Genomic DNA, 19508 nt, shown 5'->3' on the forward strand with positions numbered 1-19508 from the left:
TTTTGTATAACTCTTTGGGTCGTTTTTCATCCCCTTTTGTTAAGCTTTTCCTCGGCCTTTTTCAGCTTGGGGGGGGGGGGGGGGGGGGGGGGTTCTTATTTACAGGATTTGGGTTTTACGTGATCTGGGTTGAGTCTCAGGTGAACAAAATTCTGTTTCAGTTAGGAGTTACATTTAATAATCATTGTTTTCCAGAGTCTTCTGATTTGAAGAATGAAAAAAAAAAAGAAAAGTGGGCGTGTCCATCATCTAGTACAATGATTCTGAAGTCCTCCAGTTCTGAGGGCCCCCTGTCCTGCACGTCTATGTTTTAACTCAGGACTGACACACCTGATTCCACTGATCAAATTCATCATCAAGCCCTTGATTCTCTCAATTAACTGTAATAATGAAGAGTTAACACAAAGACATGCAGGACAGGGGGCCCTCAGGACTGGAGCTGAGAACCACTGATCCAGTGGATCACTTTGTACTCTCGGCGCACGATAGATGAACCTGTCATGCCTCAAGGGAGGAAACACTCACTCACTCACTCACTCACTCACTCACTATCTAAGACGCTTATCCTGATTAGGGTCGCGGGGGGTGCCGGAGCCTATCCCAGCGCTCATAGGGCGAAAGGCGGGGAAACACCCTGGACAGGTTGCCAGTCCATCGCAGGGCAGACACACAGACAAACACACTCACACACACATTCATACCTAAGGGCACTTTAGTGTCTCCAATTCACCTAACCTGCATGTCTTTGGACTGTGGGAGGAAACTGGAGCTCCCGGAGGAAACCCACGCAGACACAGGGAGAACATGCAAACTCCACACAGAAATCGAACCCGAGACCTTCTTGCTGTGAGGCGACAGCGCTACCCACTGCGCGACCGTGCCGCCAGGGAGGAAACAGCCATGAAACAAAAAACAAAAAGAAACAAAAAATGAAGGGAAAAATATGAAGACAGTGAAGTAGCTTAACAAATCTGAGTTTGCTCTGAGGTATTGTAACAGGGGGCTAATGTCTGTGCGTGGCAGCCGTCAAGAATCTGATCTTCTGATCTTCTACAGGGGCAGCCAACACCTTAACCACAGAGCCAAGAAGTCAAAGTCATTAATTTGGTTAATCGGCCAGGGATAAGCATGAGAGAGTCCTCCTCACACTCCCACCCAGAAAGAAGATGTAAAGAAAACTTTTTGAATTCACCTCAGAATAAAAAAAAAAAAAAAAAAAAAAAAGATATCTGCACAAATAACAGATATTAGCAGATTAATTAAACACACGGAACCACAATAATGTTGCTAAAACCATATTTTATTTTTAAATCATTGGCAGTTTTGTTATGTTCTCTATTTCTGTACAATCATTATTATAATCACCATACTATTCTGTCCTACACAACAGCATAATGATAAACCATGTGTGTCAAATCCTCTCCTTTGACGCTGAGGTATCAGATCCTGTCTGGTGGATTAACTGTCAGAGGCACTGATTGGCAGTGTGTCTTTGGTTTCCATAACGTCATGACAACGACTTTCCACAGCCAGGGACTGGTTTTGGGGCTCTTTCCCTGAGACTGGCCAAAAGTCAGGGTTTTCTTCATACCACTGAACTGGGAAAACAGGAAACAAACAAACATATTACGCAGCGCTGATGTACACATGTATGAGTTCATGCACGCTACACACAAAAACTCGTCATGAATGAGCGAAACAACGAAGTCACTGTAGTTTAATAAAATCCACGGCTGAGGGGACAGGAAGACACCCCCCCCCCATTCAGAGGCGTTCAGAGATCTCCACTAATCATTATGGATCTGATAACCGCATTCAAGTCACAAAAAAAACACAGTATATTTAGACATGGTATATTTAGGAATGGTTGTCCTTGGAGCTGCACAGAGTTGGTTACACCTACAATGTTGCAGGTACTTTTCCAGAGGGCACTGTGTTTCCAATCATTTTTCCAATATTGCATTTACTCTGATGGAGTGTTGACTAAGACTTATGTGTGTGTGTGTGTGTGTGTGTGTGTGTGTATATATATATAAATAAAATTTACACCCAGCAGTGTAGATATCGTGTAAACATAAACACTCTCTGAGTTCATTGACTGGTGGTGAATCTGATTTGGAATCAGGTCCAGTTGTGTCTGAGTGATTTGATTGGTCAGTCGACGTTTAGCTGGAAGAATCCCAGATCACAGCAGGGACTGGTTCACTTACTGGTTCTCCTGATCCCTTCCTGCCACGTCACCGTTGGCTTCCATCCCAGTCTGTGAAGCTTGTCAGAGACCAGTGGGTACCTCAGGTCGTTAACTGGCCTGGATTAGAGAAAACGCTTCGTTATTAACATGTGTCATTCAACCCATAACTTCAAACGCGAGGAAATTAACTTTGCAGATGACACATACGGTAAATGAGTAGTGAGTAGAGGTATGGATGAGTTAAAATTTTAAAAAAAGGCCTGTTCTCTACTCACCTGTCATCCACAAACATCAGCCAATCATCCAGTTCCTCATTTGAGGCATTTTTCACCTACAGGACAAAAGACATCACAGAGGTTTAACACCCTCTCCCGTCATGACCAGCATCACAGAGGACACAGGGACAGAACAGAGAAAAGAGAAAAAAGTTTATTTACGTAAAAACCACAACAAAACGGAGCTCTCAAAGTCTGGCACAGGAGCGTTTTAAAACAGTTTCTGATCCAATGAGAGACACAACACGTTTTGCTCACACACACATAGTCTCATCTGACAGCAGAGGCATGAGATGGCATGAGATGGCATGAGATGGCACAGTCAAGGCTGTGTCGGGCTGTAAAGTCGTACCGTCCGTATGAGTTCCCGTGCCAGCTGAATGATGGGCATCTCAAAGCTGGTGCCAATGTTGTAAATCTCTCCCAGGGTGCCTTTCTCCATCAGTCTCAGGAACGCCTCCGTCACGTCGTCCACGTGCAGGAAGTGACGGGACTGCAGGCCTGTGCCCTGGATGGTGCTGTGTGGGTGAGGAAGAGGAGGAGGAGGAGGAGGAGGAGGAAGAGGAAACGGGGGGAAAAAAAAAACTCTCCCTTATTTCATCATCATTCGCATCTGTTCAGAGAAACTTGTGCTACAGCACTGGAATCTCAAAATCTTTTAGGGCCTTACCATTTTTGGTCCTGTCGTAGAAGGTGGAGAAATCTTGGAATGACCTGATGAGTAAGGGAGAGATTTATCACTCTATCTGTGTGAGCGTGTGGGATTGGTTTAAGTAAACATCGTAAACGGACTAAGGAGGGTCCACTTCACCTTCTCGTGGTATTGCCGTGGTCCATACACATTGTTGCTCCTTGTAATAATTACTGGAAACTAAATTAAAAAAAAATTAAATTTAGTTAAATAATAACAGAGAAAAACACACTATTCATCATGATGAGTGTCCCTAACACTGGCTCAGACAAATATGCTAACAAGTAAAATAAAAATAATAAACAAATAAATGTGTTAACAGCTTTTCTTTACGTAGCCAAAAAAAAAATGTCTTGAAGTGTGGGTAATGCTGTATCTCACTCAGAAGACCCCCGCCCTCCCCCAAAAACACACACACACACATTGAGACTGGTCGTTGCGTTTACCTTGTGCTTTTCCCAGTACGACATCACAATGCCCTCTGCTGCTGCTTTTGATGTGGAGTAAGGATTGGTTGGCCTTATTGGGCAAAGTTCATCAAATGCCTGTTAAGCAACGAATATCAAGTATGACTTGACAAGTATGACAACTGTTAACGCTTGGCTTGTGTGGCGCCCTCTGCTGGTCCTGTATGTCATGACATCAGTCTACAAAGGCCCACTTGTCAAGTTCGGGTAGAGGCATAATTTGCCAGGTAAGCAGTAACAGAGCACAGAGACTAACCTTATCTAGACTGTCTCCATACACTTCGTCTGTGCTGACGTAGATAAACTTCTGAACTCCAGCCTCAAATGCCGCCCTCAGCAACACACGCGTGCCCTCTGAGTTCACGTGCATGAACTTGGACGGGCACAAAAAAGAATTTTCTACAAATGGGTTAAAAAAAAAAAAAAAAAATCAATTTGTCTGATGGAGCAATGCACAAAAAAACGTTCTACAGTCACACTGGTGTTGCCACGGCAAAGTAACTGTAGCAAAAACGTTCTCACAGATCTGACTGTTGACTAATGCACTGAATGACTTCTGCCTGTGTCTGGCAAGACTATAGAGAAACCTGCATCCTTGGGGGAAAAACTGTTATTGAGTTTTCCTTGGCGATTCAGTTTCTGTGAATAACCTTCAGCTCTTCATCCTCATCTCACCTTCATCTTCATTTAACCTTCAATTATGTTTAGCTCATTTGAAATGAAGAACGTGGTACACATGCAAAAAAAAAAAAACACTGGCTCACTCACCAACATGGGTTTGAGCAGCAAAGTGAAAAACAATTGCTACGTTTTCCGTTGAGAAGAGATGATTTATAAAGCACTGGTTGCATATGTCTCCCTGTGAAAGACACATATAAATGGGAAACTGTCAGTGAAATGTCTGTTTATTGGTCCCTTTCTGACTGTAATGTGATAGAGTTTTGTTTTGTTTTTTTTCCTTTGGAGATTTTGCTCTTACCTTGATAAATTTGTAAGTATTTGCATTCTCAAGAGGTCTGAGGTTCTTCAAACTTGAGCAGTAATCTAACTGATAAAGAACACACGATAAACACGGATTTATGACAAATAATAGATAAAACTTCAGAGACTGATCTGAGGGTCTGTTTAAGGGCCATTAAATCCCTCAAAGCCATATTAAACTGAATCAGAATCAGGCAAACTGAGTTCCCTACCTTGTCCACGTTGATAATTCGCCAACCTGGATACCTCACAGCAAGAGCGACGATCAGATGTGACCCGCTGCCGAGAGCGAAAACAAAGCCGTTATTATTTCATACACAAAGGCAAGAAGAATTCTGTAACACTGGCTATAAGTGCATAGCCTATGAGCAGTCGAAAGCGGTCCTACTTACATGAACCCTGCTCCACCAGTAACAAGGACGGTTTTAGAGTCCATTTCTCGGTTTTACTTGGTCCCGCAGGTCCTCGCTGCTGTCTGGCTGATCTCTGGGAGCCGGGAGAGGGCATGAATTGTTGCCAGTGCCCACACTGACATTTCAGCACTGAAAGGAACTTTTCTCTCAGCTGCGCTCCTGAGAAGACCTGCTTAAAATCGATCTATTCCAACAGACTTCCACTACACTCTACACTCTAACAAAGTTTAAAAACGACGGTCGCTTTACATCAAACTTCCCGCTAAAGCTTGTTTTAACTTGTATCCCAGAAGGACTCCAGTTATCTACTCATTGCTCCGCTATAGTCTAGATCCAATACTCGTGACAAGGGACAACTACGTGCTCCATCATAGTAGTGAACGTATTTCTGCGCTGTGTGAAGAATTCCACATTTTTGCCCCGTTATCCCGAAAGTCGTTACCAAATATGACATATCAAATGATCCTGTCAGGGAAGTGCAGCATTAAAACTGCTTCCATGGTTCGTACGTCTCTGCTGAAAACAATCGAAGGCTTGGAAACGACGATTGTTATTGCGACAATTCTGACATTTTGCGGCAGTGTTGACACGTATCAAGTCAGCTGCTTGCGTTGCTCCATCCTTGTCGCCCTCCTTTCTCCTTCTCTCATTGGCTTTTCTGGTCCATGAGGTAGCGGTTTACGTCAAAGGATTGGTCGTCAGGCCAGTCAATCAATTTGTCGGGGGAACGGGAACAGCCTGCACGGTATTATACCCATTCATTGCCGTATTCATTGGGAAGAAGTCTTATTGTCGAATAACAGTTACTCAACAATGTACCACTTTTTAATCGCCCTGACTGCTTTGATACACAGCCCGTATCCCATTGCTGGGAAAACCGTATCTGGAGTTTTTCAGAGCGGCGCGGCGCGGCAACAGAATGGCCAATACATTGCAAAATTTCTGTATCACGGTAGGATCAAACATTTTCTGTGATTGCTAAAGACGTGCATGCGTTTAAAGATGCAGGTCTGCTGAGAAGAAGCTAATTATAGCGTGGGAGACGTTTGACGTTTGACCACCTCCAGTAATCGCAAGTGATGCTTACACGTGCCGCTAGAACTGATCAGCTGTTTGTCTCCTCTCCGAGTTATCTGCCAGGGAGACAGAGCAAAAAAATCAACCGTCAGCTCTCAGTCATACCGTGCATACTCTATGCTGCTGCGGGCACAGTAGTGACAGCCTTGTCCAGAAACGCACTGACTGATCGACATGGTTGAATCAGTCGAGGCTTTAGAATATGTCCGACAGAAGTAATCAGTGCTGATTTTCAGTCGTGCTGGCTGATTTGTTTTCAGTAGCGCACTAAATGCGAGAATGACGACTGTGTATTAAGGACACAGACAAGGTCTGGAGTGTGAGGTTAGTGGGTCTGACCAGGTTACTCTCTCTCGCTCTCGCCTTCTCTCTCTCTCTCTCTCTCTCTCTCGCTCTCTGCGTTCATGCGCTGCAGGGGAGAACGGCCTGATGGCGTGCCGGCTGAAGAACGTGGCTCTGGCCTTGGAGAAGGAAGCCAAACTACTGCTGTTCCAGGGGATGGAGGACTTTGACAATCTGAGCTGTCTGGAGCGTGTTACTGGAGCCCAGTTCACCAGTGAGTCTCTCCTATGATGCACCACGATGTTCTCCAAAGTTGAAAGTTCTCCAATCTTTCACATAGACTGTGTCTGACCCTCTATCTGTGTGTGTGTGGGAAAAAACAAACAAACAGTACTTGGCATGTTCTCAGAAGAACATCAGACCACCGGGCAGGGTGTGTGTGTGTGAGAGAGAGAGAGAGAGAGAGAAAAGATGGTCCCTAAGCACTGGGAATGGACATACATTCATCCTGGCATGAGCTCAGTAACCTGAGGACTCAACCAAACTTGACACAGCTCTTTAAATTCTGTCTGAAGACGCAAGCGTTTCAAGTCCTTCGAGTTTCTCTCAAATATCTGTATCACCACACAAAGACTTTTTTTCTAATTAACTTTCTCCATCACCAGTTAATCAGTTTATTATTATTACTGCTAAGTGAGAGAAGATTTAAATTTACTGATAACTGTTATTACTGATCAGCAGCGTATGGTTGCCTGTCTTCCGTGAGTGCAGAAACCGTTTTCCTCCGTGTGAGTCGATATTCAGTGCATTCTGTGCTGACTTGGCACTGACTTGGGCCTCTGCATTCTTTGACTGGACACGTTTTTTTTTTTTTCTATAAAACCTTATCAGATTTTTGTCTCTCTCTCTCTATGTAAATGTTTATCATAACAGATCTCTTTTTGGCAAACAGAAAAACTCACAATATAATACAGAGAATATGATAATATCTGTACATAGTATTTAATATGTTATATATTTACATATATTTATTATATATTTGTATTAAATGCGCAGTCTAAGCTATGTATTTATCTGATGTGGTTGTCTGGTGCAGAACTGCCTTTTGGTTCGGTAGACAAAACATGTCATGTCTGTGCTTACGACCTGCATGGCTTTTATCAAGAGTTTTATCAGGAGTTGTTCTCTAGGACGTCTGTCAGAAAACAGAACGGTTATCACATCCTATCTGTGTTTTTGTCTTTATAAATGACCAAAGGAATAAGAGACATGTTTTTGAATAGTACCATCCCTTACAAAAATGTCTAATCAAAAACGAGACTCATTTCACAGTGAGAAATGCAGGAACAGCTGTGTTGGAAGCTGCAGTAACGGGCTGGTGGTTTTGATGCGGCAGTCTAGACTGCCTTTTGTTATTGTGTATCTGGGCATGGGGAAGATTTCACCACACAGGGCAGTTTACTCTCAGATCACAGATGGGTCAATTTCATAAATGAACATGAGCAATCAGACAGAACAGATCAGATCTGATCTGAGTAATACATCTTGAGTTTGAAATTGGGCCTGTAGAAAGAACGTAGCCCTTTTCATATCTGTGGGTTTTGTTTAAGGTATTTGAGCTGTTTTGTAGAGATGTTTCAGATACGTAGGTGTGCACGTTCAACATTAGTTTCTGCTGTGTCAAAAGTCCTTTAAACATATTGACTGTGACGGATGGTGGCTTAACTCAGTGGTTGTCTATGGGTGACCACCCTGTCCCATACATCACCACTGCTTTTACCCAGAGCTGCTTCAGTCTGGTCACCTACACATCTGACTCAAGCACTCAGCTAGTGCGTGTGCATTGCATATAAGTCAGGTAAGTGGGTTTAGTGTTTCGGGGCACAGAGGACTGTTCCGACCCAGTGAAACATACAGCACAGTGTCTATCAACACCAGTCCTCAGAACCCAGTGGACAGCACGGTCACGGGCCCAGCCCAGCAGATTAGCACAGGCGATTAAGCTGATTAAGGGCTTGGTGATTGGTTGATCAGTTAAATCAGTTGTGTTGCTAGGTTACAACAAACATGGGAGGCTCAGGTGGGTCCTCAGGGGCAGCATGTTGAGAGTCGTTGCCGGTAACAGAAGTAAAGACAACATAAGACAACGTTAAGACAACGTTATTGAAACGTTATCGAAACGTTTTTTTTGGTTTTTTTTCCTCAGTCACCCTGAGCTCGGAGGAGCACAACCGGACGATCCCGCGTCAGTCTGTCCCTCAGGCCTGGCACGTGCTGTACGCCGACCGGTACACCTGCGACGAGGACGACCTGGACGGCGCGGTGGAGGACATCGGGTTTCAGCTCGTCCTGTTAAACCCGGATTCGGCGGGAAACCCTCTGGACCACTTCAGCGCCGAGGAGGCCGGTGAGTCTGTCCCGGACGCTGCGCAGGAAATGAAGAGTCACGTTCCTCACGCAGCGTTTGGACAACATACACAGACACTGTGACACCTGAAAAAGCATCTCTGCATGTCACGATTATTTACAGCGATGAGGAATTCCTCCTGTTTCTCACAGGGGTTTCTGATGTAACTTCCGCCTCCTAACAGAGAACAACAACAGACAGACGCGCGGCTGCCGCTGGTCTCTCTCTTTAACGTTGCTGTTCGCTCTCCTTCCGTGTTAGGTCTGCACAGTTTCTACTTCATGCTGATCCTGGCCTACTTCGTGGCCTCCTGTATCTACGTTCAGCCGCTGTGGCAGGCGCTGAATAAGGGCGGTCCGATGCACACGGTTCTGAAGGTTCTGTCCGCAGCGCTCGTCCTGCAGGGCATGTCGGTGTTCTTCAACTACGTCCACATGGCAAGGTGACATACCGTGACCTTTAACCTAGAGACCAAGAGCGTCATATCGTACCACGTTAAGGTCACAGGGAGGGGTCAGTGTATCCCTGAGCAGATATTACGGGTGCCCACTCTGGAAAAGCCATAGATGTTTCGTTTGCCCCATTCTAAAAGTTTAAATCGGCACTTTGGTTCCCGTCAGCTCTGTTCTAAATGCGAACTGGATGTGTGAAGAAAGCAAGATTTCAAAGACAGATTACTTGAGCTGAAAAGTCAAAATCGACCAGTCGGAAGACCAGCTCCTCTGTTGGCTGAAGTAGTCTGGGTAGCTGAGAAATCCTGTGTTGTGGAATAAAACCCCTTGTTTATGCTTTTTGATGATATGTATTGATAGAATGACACAAGAAAATGAGTCATTCTGTGAATGAGACTGAGAACTAAATTGAATGAAATCCTTTGTTTTTTCCTAAAACAGGTACGCCAGAGACGGTGTGGGTGTTCCGCTCATGGGCAGTTTAGCAGAATGTGAGTGAAAAATCAAAAAACCTGTTCGTGTGACAAAATTGTAAATCCAGAAATCCAGAGGAAAGACATTTCTAGTTTGAGGGCCAACATTCCAAGCCTTTTTAATCACTTGTTTATTTCTCCTACGCTCTTGTTTACTGTTGTCAGGCTTGTAACTCTAATAAGTAGTGTGTGTGTGTATGTATGTGTGTGTGTGTGTGTGCACAGTCTGTGATATGGTAGCTCAGGTACAGATGGACAGTAAAAATGGACAGTAGTGTAAGACTCAAGAGCTTAAATTCTTTGTGTGTGTGTGTGTGTGTGTGTGTATGTATGCGTGTGTGTGTGTCTGTGTGCGTGTGCGTGTGCGTGCGCGTGTGTGCGTGTGTGTGCAGTCTGTGATATGGTAGCTCAGGTACAGATGCTGTACATGCTGTTGAGTCTGTGTATGGGCTGGACGTTGAGTCGTGGCAGGAAGTCCCAGAGTAAACCCCTGCAGTGGGACTCCTCCCCCGCCTCCACTGCCCTCGCACTGGGAGGAGTCATCACACAGGTCAGCCTTACCACACCCCTTTACCTGTCAGTCATCACACAGGTCAGCCTTACCACACCCCTTTACCTGTCAGTCATCACACAGGTCAGCCTTACCACACCCCTTTATCTGTCAGTCATCACACAGGTCAGCCTTACCACACCCCTTTACCTGTCAGTCATCACACAGGTCAGACTTACCACACCCCTTTACCTGTCAGTCATCACACAGGTCAGCCTTACCACACCCCTTTACCTGTCAGTCATCACACAGGTCAGACTTACCACACCCCTTTACCTGTCAGTCATCACACAGGTCAGCCTTACCACACCCCTTTACCTGTCAGTCATCACACAGGTCAGCCTTACCACACCCCTTTACCTGTCAGTCATCACACAGGTCAGCCTTACCACACCCCTTTACCTGTCAGTCATCACACAGGTCAGCCTTACCACACCCCTTTACCTGTCAGTCATCACACAGGTCAGCCTTACCACACCTCTTTACCTGTCAGTCATCACACAGGTCAGCCTTACCACACCTCTTTACCCGTCAGTCTGTCCCATTCACTATAACTCATTACCTGTCAGTCTGTCCCATTCATTATAACTCATTAACTGTCAGTCTGTGCATTCAGTACACGATACCAGTCAGTCTGTCCCATTCACTACACTATATCTACCACCTTGATGTTTTTACCACACTAAGGAACCTTGTAAACATTCGGCTTTACATCTATTCAGTTTCACTCAGAGATTCATCTAAATACCATTCACACAAACACAAAACCATCACACAAAATGTCACTACATCTACCCATTTTGTTTGAAGCAATACCATGAGTCATTCAGCTCCATCATTTTAAATGACTTATTGGTACAGTTTCCCAGTCATTCACTGACTCATTCATAAGTTCATTCATTGACTCATTCATTCATTCAGTGGAGCTGATACCAAGTCAGTGACCGGCAGACTCTGTGCATGTTTGCTGTGTGTGCCTGCAGGGGGCGCTGCTGATCTGGGAACAGTTTGAGGACACGGAGCACCACAGTTACCATGGTCACCGCAGCATGGCAGGTCTGCTGCTGATGGTCCTACGTGTGGCTCTGGCCCTGGTCCTGGCTTCTGTCCTGTACCAGATCATCTCAGCAGAGAGGAGCACACTCAAAAGAGACTTCTACCTCAGCTTCACCAAGGTACGGACCCTCTGTCCAGCAAGCAAAAGCCTGCTTGGTTTGTTTCTCTTTTTCTTTCTCTGTCCACTTTCAAGACACTTCTCTGGTCTGTTAGTGTCTGTCTTCAGTCTGTTGCTCTCTTCTTTTCTTTTTTTTTTCTTTTCTTCTTTTTCTTTCTTTCTTTGTCACTCTACTCGCTGTTTTGTCTTTTTGTTCTTCGGTTCACGTCTGGTTTGCGTTTGGCTGAAGCCCGTCTGTGTTTTGTTGGGTTTCAGGGTTGTTTCCTGTGGTTCCTCTGTCACCCTGTGCTGGTCTTCCTCTCAGTCATATTTAACGAACATCAGAAAGAGAAGGTAAGTAAACGCTCTGTCTCCTACACCGATGAGCTTGACTATGAAAGCTTTTTTTTTTTTTTTTGGTCTGCTTGGGTTCACCTGAGGAAAGCTGTAGTGACCATTCATTAGGTAAACATGGACCAAACACAGTGATTTACACAGAACATGCCAGGTGACATCCATTATAACGCATAGGACAATTTAGCTATTTCAAAATCAACCCTAATTTAAAATTCAGAAGCACCAGCTTTCACTGATCAAAGACCAATGATTATCATGTGATGGATATCTTTTTATTTTGCTTTTTTACCGTTGTGTGTGTATGTGGGGTTTTTTTTTTTTAGGTTATAACCATCGGGGTGATCCTGTGCCAGTCCATTTCAGTGGTCGTGCTCTACCGCCTCTTCTTGTCCCGCAGTCTGTACTGGGAGGTGTCATCTCTCTCCTCCGTCACACTCCCCTTAACCATGTCCAGAGGCCCCCGCGGACGTTACTGAGTCCAGGCAGAGGCGGGGGGGGGGGGGGGGGAACTGTTTCACTGTGACTCCTCTAGCAGGAGGTGAAACCAGATCTCCTGGATACGCAGGAGAAAGCAAGGCACTCCGTTTACAGACAAAGGAAAACGAAGAAGAAGAAGGAGAAGAAGAAGAGGAGGAAGAGGATGAAGAATACAGAGACCACACACTAAGCTGTAAAAAGTCAAACGTTGTTCCTCTTAACGTGATGGGAAGGTTGGCTTCTGATGGACAGAGAACTCAAACCTTTTCGTGACAGGTGCTGGAAAAAAAACAAGGCTGCTTTATAAACGGGAGTGTGAATTGTCTTCCCGTTTGACAGCAATCTACGATATTTAAGACTATTTCATAAAAAAGGAAAAGAATGAAAGAAAAAAAAAAAGACAAAACATGGCACATGGACCAGATATGTAAAGAGCGTACTGCAATATTTGTCACTGTACAGCTAAAATTTACAAAAACATACCGTCACCTTTTTCATAGGATATATCTATCGGAGAATTTCTTTTCCTTTTTTGTACCATAATTTAAATGGCATGTAGTTTTGGATTACGCCCAGAGATCCAAAGCTAAAGCAAGTGGTTCATTTGGTCTCTTTATACTTTTATCATTTCCGTTCATCGTGTTCTGAGAAAGCCCCTTTTTTCAGTCTGAGATTTTAAAAAAAGCTGGTTATTTTGCACTAGATATGGATGTATCTCATTCCAGGCCCCTCTGTCTGTATGAAGATTCTCCTCTGCAAACTCTTCTCTGCTTTGGTGTAAACATTGTTCTCAGTTAGTTTTGCACGCTCGAGGCAAACCTAGTTCCCCAAACCGCATGTCTCAGGCAATGCTGGGTTGATTTACAGATTAGACTGGTCTTAGTTACCATTGAGCCACCAGTTTACAGTTGTTGTTGTTGTTTTGTTTAGGATATGACGCTCATTTCTTTGTTTTACTCACGCAAAGTGTTTGATTGCTGTTTCTGGTCGATTGAGAAGTTCTGTTTATCGATTGAGAAGTTATCGCATGACATGTCGGATAATCTGTTTTGTCTGTTGTAGAGTCCGGCCGGACAGAAAACTAAACGTCTGCAATGTTTGTCGTCACAGTAACGAAGCAGATCCACATACGCCGTGTCACAATGAGATTTGACATAATTAGAGAGGGACGCTTGTTCCAGGTTGTGCTGTCAAACTCGTCGTGTAGTGCTGTTTATCGAATATACACCCTGTAAAAACACCTGAACGAGACCTGGTTCGAATGCGTTATTTCTTTTGTACAAGAGAAAATCGTGAGTGATTTTCCCCCCTCATAGTCTCTACACAAGCAGAGGTAATGCCACCCATGTGTAGAGTAACCAAATGGAGACCAATTATTTTATTTTGTTTTGTTTTGTTTTTTGTTTTTTTGTACAAGTGCCTAAAACGACAATCACAATGTTAAAGGAAAAGTAAACTTATTTATTTGACTGTGGTACTGCCTCTGTGGCTTTTAGCCGACTGTATGTTACGTGGTCATACATTACCCAGGGAACCATGTGGGTATCAGTAGACAGGGTTACTGCTACCCCGAGCATGTTTTATTAGGAGATGCTTATGGTGTTTTTGTTGAATATATCATGTATAGAACTGAAAACAGCTGTTTTGTTTTTATTGTGTTGTGCCTAAATAAGAACATTTTGAAGTTAAAGTGCAGCGCTGTCTAAGTCATGGTGGTGAAATTTCACTCGAGTAATCAAGTTCAAATATACTATGAATATATTACATATAACATATATTATAAATATATGTTACTCGTGTATCGCCGCGAGAATCTTACAATAACGACGACATTGAGAGTATTACAGTGAACTGCAGTAACGGGAAATATTTCCACATTTCATAACTGCAGTCTCACCAATCAGAATTTTCGAGTAAATAATAGACAGCTTATCGATGATCACTGGCAAAACAGGCACACGGTAAGCACTCGACACATATTATTCACGTCAATATGACAAGTGTTCGTTCGACAGGTTTACTTGTTAACCGCTTCGGAGAGTAATTCTGTAGTCACCTGTGTGTTACTGGCCTCTAGATGGCGTACGCTCAACGGGGTAGGTACCTCTGGGATTTTTTTTTTAACTACAGCGTGAATTGGTAATTGAATTCACCAGATCGGCATTCAGTAATCCTAAAAAGGACCTTGCCCAGCCATCTATATCAACCAGCTATATTATTGCCCACGCAGTCCAGGCTGCGGCTGATCTTATGTGATTGAGGCAGTTGGCCTAGCGTACTTTGATATTAACAGACGACAATTTCAGACATAAATTTGAGGAGAATGTCTCAGCTTATCATCGCAAGCAATCAAACACTCCAACTCACACTGAATTCGTTGTTTTATCTTAGAAAGGTCTTCAGATAAGACGAGGCTGTACGTCAACACAATTGAGTGCGTAACCGGGTGAGGTTATTGAACCGGATGCTGTTGTACACTCACCCGGGGCAGTTAGCCAAATGTAACGGATTCCTCACGACATATGTTTTGCCAGATAGAGTTAACGCCCCATAAACACCATGTGACAGAGGTGAATTTGCAATTAAATGATATCACACACTGGCCGATTAAGCCCATTGCGCTGTGACGTGAGTGCCTGTGTGTGCGCGCGCGATATGAGGGAGAGAGAAAGAATGACTTCAAAAAGCTAGTGACATCCTCACCCAGCTGGATGATTGTTAAGCGGACAGTAGGAAATGTGGTTACTTGTAGATTTATTTTTTGACATCCCTGCCATCTCGACGGACATAGCCTAAAAGGACTGCGAGGGCAATTTTTACTGTGGATGTATGAATGAGCTAGTAAGATCTCATCACAGTGTACCGGAGAACTCGCGAATTAAGACTGAAGCCACAATAGACTCAGTAGAAATCAGAGTACAGCAGATCAGCAAAGTCATTTTTATTAATTTATAGGCGAGAGAGAGAGAGAGAAAGAGAACACATTAAAGAGGCTCAGAACTATTCTCCCATCTTACTTGGTTTTGAAGTAGTTTAAATCAGCCTTGCGGTAATTTGGACAGCTGCTTGACGTCAACTATAACTGCCAAACCGGTGATGGTATCAATTTCCATTTAGCCAAGTCTCAATCGAGTGTATACTCTGTCACCCACCAGACCATACTTCCATACGTCAATATTCTTTTTTTTTTCTTGACACATTTGTGAGCTCTGGGCCACAGATTAAAAATGCTACCAAGAACGAGGGACATGTTATAGATTAAGAAATGACGCCTTTTTTTTGTTTATATATAAAAGTGGACCAACATTTACCCTTCTTTAAAACCTAGCTATCAATTTGTCAAAGACTCCGAACTGTCAAATTATCGATATTTTGCAAATATGGAGTCAGTTTTGGAGGTTTTTTTAAGAGTGTTGAGAGAAAAATATTTGTAGTGATACGTCTCTGTTGAATGTCTAGCCCTTTTGATTTGGGTTTGAATGTTAGAAACATGAGACTGGATAATGCCGAATAATTGGTTTCAAAAATAGCCTACGTAGGCCTATACAATACTCTCGTTCCAGCAAATACACCGAAATGTGATTCAAAGTAATAATAAATCGTCTAAGCCGAATTAAGTGTGTGTCTGATTCTCCAAAGGAAATGTTTAATGTTCCGTTTCATTTGACCCAAAAGCTTTTTGTCTTCACTTTGAAATTTGACTTAAATCAGTTTGTGATGAAAGAGTTAGAAAGCAACCCAACGGCTAACTTAAAAGACCGCGAATATATGACATGCTACGTCATGGAATTACCACTAACGCCAGAAAGATCAGTTTTCTTGGAGGCTACTCATCGTATTTGTTTACCACAAAAGTATCAGGCCTGCGTCGCCCTCATGTTTCTGGAAACCATGTTTTCCCAGTCGTTCATAGGGATTGCCAAAACTGTAATTGTAAACGGGATTTGTGCAACAGAGATTACGCAGAGTAAACCAGTGGACATTAATATGTTTTGGATTACACAGATTTAAAACAATACTGTAGCTGTTTCTGAGCTCAAAATGTAGATTACAGTAAACCGCCAGACGTTTTTGTTAAAGTGTGGTTTGTCTCATTTTGCCAAGAGATGTCGAGGAAAGACATTTAAGTTGAGTTAAAATTCAAATATAGGATCGAAAGGAGTTTTATCATTAACTGTTATTAAATAATGCCGCATTTTCAGAACTTATTGATACTGGAAATCACGACAGGCCTGTTGTCGGCTGATAATTGTACCCATAAAACAGTTTATCCGTATGAAAACAACTAACATATTAAATTAAGATACACTGTTTTGATAGTTCATCTTGAAGCGAATAAAACTGTTATGGGAGATTCATAAGATGATATCGATCAACATAACATTGATGATATGTTACAAATGTTCAGCATAATGCTCTAGTATAGGAGAGCGGAATTCCGTTACACCAGCTCGCTCTCGCGCGGTGCCAAAGCGGCCTCGAAACATGAGTTTTGTGCGTGTATTTAAGAGCCCCAGAATACAACATCACTGAGCATTAACATGTAACAACCGTTAACAAATTCCAGCATCAGTCGCCACATTTCTATTAAAATGTGCTCTACAATAATTTCTTGGACATTTTTTCCCCATAATAGTTATCACAAGCGAAGTTAAGACTCTTGAACAAAACAAACGGGCACAACACAGCAAAATGACTGATTAAAAAATAACATATACACACATATATATATTGGCACAAAGTAACTATTTAAGTTAAGGCCGCGGTTGATGTTATGTTCAAGTCTATTTACGCTTAACAAAACTGAGGGACATTCTTCCATTATAAACATGCTTTATTTCTTTATACAAATGTAGACTCACGAGTATACATTAAAAAATGTACAGCATTTCTCTCTTCATGAATACATCATTTGAAAGCTGACAGATTCATTCTCGTTCAAGTGAACTTAATCTGTCGGTAAATGATTCTAAAGTCCTCCTTCTAAAACAAATGACATAACTTGTCACTCAACCACATACAATGAACTCATTATTGACAATGCAATGTATAACACGTCTGGACTTTTGACGTGACAAAAAAAATATTATTTTCTGCCCGTTTTTTTTTTTGTTGTTGTTTTTTTTTTTTTTTTGCATCGTGGCAAGTCTTATACCGGTCCATTGGCGCTAGAGAACACTATCATAAGGCTGTCGCGTATGCAGGGTAAGGTTCATGACTTTTGCCCACACCGGGTAGAACGATGTAAGCTAAAGGAGGCTGGAGTCCGGACGTCGGCCACGTCGAGTAGTTGTAGGGTATCATGTATCCAGGATTTCCAGGAGAGGGGTGAGTGTGCGCTGGCTGTGCAACTGCGCCCATTCCGGGAAACGCAGCGGCACTCCCTGGGTACCCAAGTGAGGACACGTATGGAAAAGATGTTGCGGAAATTTCCGACATCTTCGCACTCAGGTCAAAAAAGGAATAGGGGTTGGTGGATAACGGCTGACTGAAAAGTGCCCTTGTCGCAGCGGCGGCAGCAACTGCTGCGGCTGCTTTATCCGGATTGCCAATTAAGGAGTCCGTGAGCGCACCACTGGATAAACTGCTGGTTTTCAACGAGTCGTGATCTCCCATAGTGTAGGGCACGGGAAAAGTAAACTTGTCTTTTTTCATCAGCGTCTTTGGCTTTCGCCTGGGTCTGTATTTATAATCCGGGTGCTCTCTCATGTGAACGGCTCTCAAACGCTTTGCTTCGTCGATAAAAGGCCTTTTCTCCGACTCCGAGAGAAGTTTCCATTCACCCCCGAGGCGCTTGCTGATTTCGGAGTTATGCATTTTAGGATTGTCCAGAGCCATCTTTCGCCTCTGGGCTCGCGACCACACCATGAACGCGTTCATCGGCCGCTTTACGTGGTCAATGGGTTTCGACATTTTCGTTTCGAAACACTGTCACTAGACAAGAAAGAGGATCCTTTTAAAAGTTGAAGTTCCCACGGGTAAAACAAGACCAAGTTGTTAAGTCTTGTAAAACGAATACTCCTTTATCGCCATCCAGTACAAGTGCGTGCTTTTTTCCCAGACGAACGACTTCTGAAAGTGGTCTTACCGATGCAGTAAGCGAAAGACCGGTTACCATGCACCTGTTGCGCGTATTGTCAGTATCATGGGCGTAAGTACTTCGTTCTTTATTATCTGGCATAAATTCTGCTGAATGTCTTCGAAAAATTAGTCCTTCAAGTTGCTCGACCGGAGGGTATACGTTGTTCTTTCTTCAGTCAAGGCCTAAACTCGCGGGCGAGTTCTCCAGGGGGGTGTCCTCACGTTCCTCAGGTGAGTTATGATTCTCCGGCACAGCGCTGTCAACTCTTTTGAGACGTGCAACTGAAGCACGTAGCAGGACCTCCTCTTGATATCACCGCGGCCATTAGCCTATGTAACATAAGATGAATGCACAAAGGTACTTGTGGGGCGGCGCTATGCAAAGTGTTGGCAAGCGAATTTACGGACCGAAACTTTGGCAGCTCTAACACTGAAGCTGAGCATTTATCTTTAAGACCTTTCCAGAATTATGTAAGATTTAAACTAGTAGCATATTTTAGCGTATTTTAAGGAATGTTCGTATTTCGTAGCCTTCCACAACAGCTTTAGAAGACCGAATGTCTATCGATCTGAATTCGTCCTAAACAAAGCCACACGTCTGACACACAGTAGCTCGTCATCCGGGATGGGATTCAAAAGCCTCCTCGTATTTCCACTTGGCTACTTTTGGGCTAAATTTGGTGTTTTGATAAATGTACAATTTGAAACCGGTGCAGTTCTGGAAGGGTTTCAGGATAAACTTCAGTTTGAAATCACGGTGAGCAAACGGTCCTCCAGATTAATTGGATTAAAATGTTTTTGTTGTCTACTGTCTATTTTATTTTAACCTAAATTATTGATACTTTATCTAGGGTATAAACTGACTCATTGAGTTTATAGCCGTTCAATTAGTATTCTGTCAGTTTATTACTTTCTTTCTAACTTCGCACTTAGATAGCCGTGACTGATCATGATACAAACATTTCCTTGTCCTGTGAACCATTTGTTGTATATGTAAGCCTACTTATAATAATGTGTATAACCTATAACGTACTAGTTCAAAAAGCAGAGATAGCTTTGTCATGGATCCCTCTTCAAATAAAAGTTTTTGTGGAAATGAAAATCACTCAGCATCCACAATCAAGAGTCCAAAATGCCCCCGATGACATAACCTGTAAAACCTTTAATGGTGAATAAAAACG

At 43.2% G+C, this 19508-nt stretch overlaps 3 protein-coding genes across 3 annotated transcripts; 1 reads left to right on the forward strand and 2 right to left on the reverse strand.

Annotated features, from left to right (window-relative positions):
- Positions 1-1305: 1305 nt before the first annotated feature.
- Positions 1306-5518, reverse strand: tgds (TDP-glucose 4,6-dehydratase). The gene is made up of 12 exons (XM_030782222.1): positions 4998-5518; positions 4818-4884; positions 4604-4672; positions 4393-4483; positions 3881-4023; positions 3604-3702; positions 3278-3337; positions 3137-3180; positions 2819-2984; positions 2467-2522; positions 2211-2308; positions 1306-1598 (listed from the first exon to the last, which is right to left on the reverse strand). Exons 1-12 carry the CDS (start codon positions 5039-5041, stop codon positions 1459-1461), a joined length of 1077 nt encoding a protein of 358 aa, XP_030638082.1. The 5' UTR covers positions 5042-5518; the 3' UTR covers positions 1306-1458.
- Positions 5519-5831: 313 nt separating this feature from the next.
- On the forward strand, positions 5832-12245 carry gpr180 (G protein-coupled receptor 180). The gene is made up of 9 exons (XM_030783341.1): positions 5832-5970; positions 6511-6651; positions 8584-8784; positions 9046-9226; positions 9678-9727; positions 10102-10259; positions 11243-11434; positions 11689-11766; positions 12093-12245. The coding sequence occupies exons 1-9, from the start codon at positions 5832-5834 to the stop codon at positions 12243-12245; spliced, it is 1293 nt and encodes a 430-aa protein (XP_030639201.1).
- A 5182-nt stretch (positions 12246-17427) lies between these two features.
- On the reverse strand, positions 17428-18159 carry sox21a (SRY-box transcription factor 21a). Its single transcript, XM_030782440.1, has one exon. The coding sequence runs from the start codon at positions 18157-18159 to the stop codon at positions 17428-17430; it is 732 nt and encodes a 243-aa protein (XP_030638300.1).
- Positions 18160-19508: the final 1349 nt, after the last annotated feature.

The sequence above is a fragment of the Chanos chanos genome, chromosome 8 (assembly GCF_902362185.1).
Source record: "Chanos chanos chromosome 8, fChaCha1.1, whole genome shotgun sequence".
Classification (NCBI taxonomy): Eukaryota; Metazoa; Chordata; class Actinopteri; order Gonorynchiformes; family Chanidae; genus Chanos; species Chanos chanos.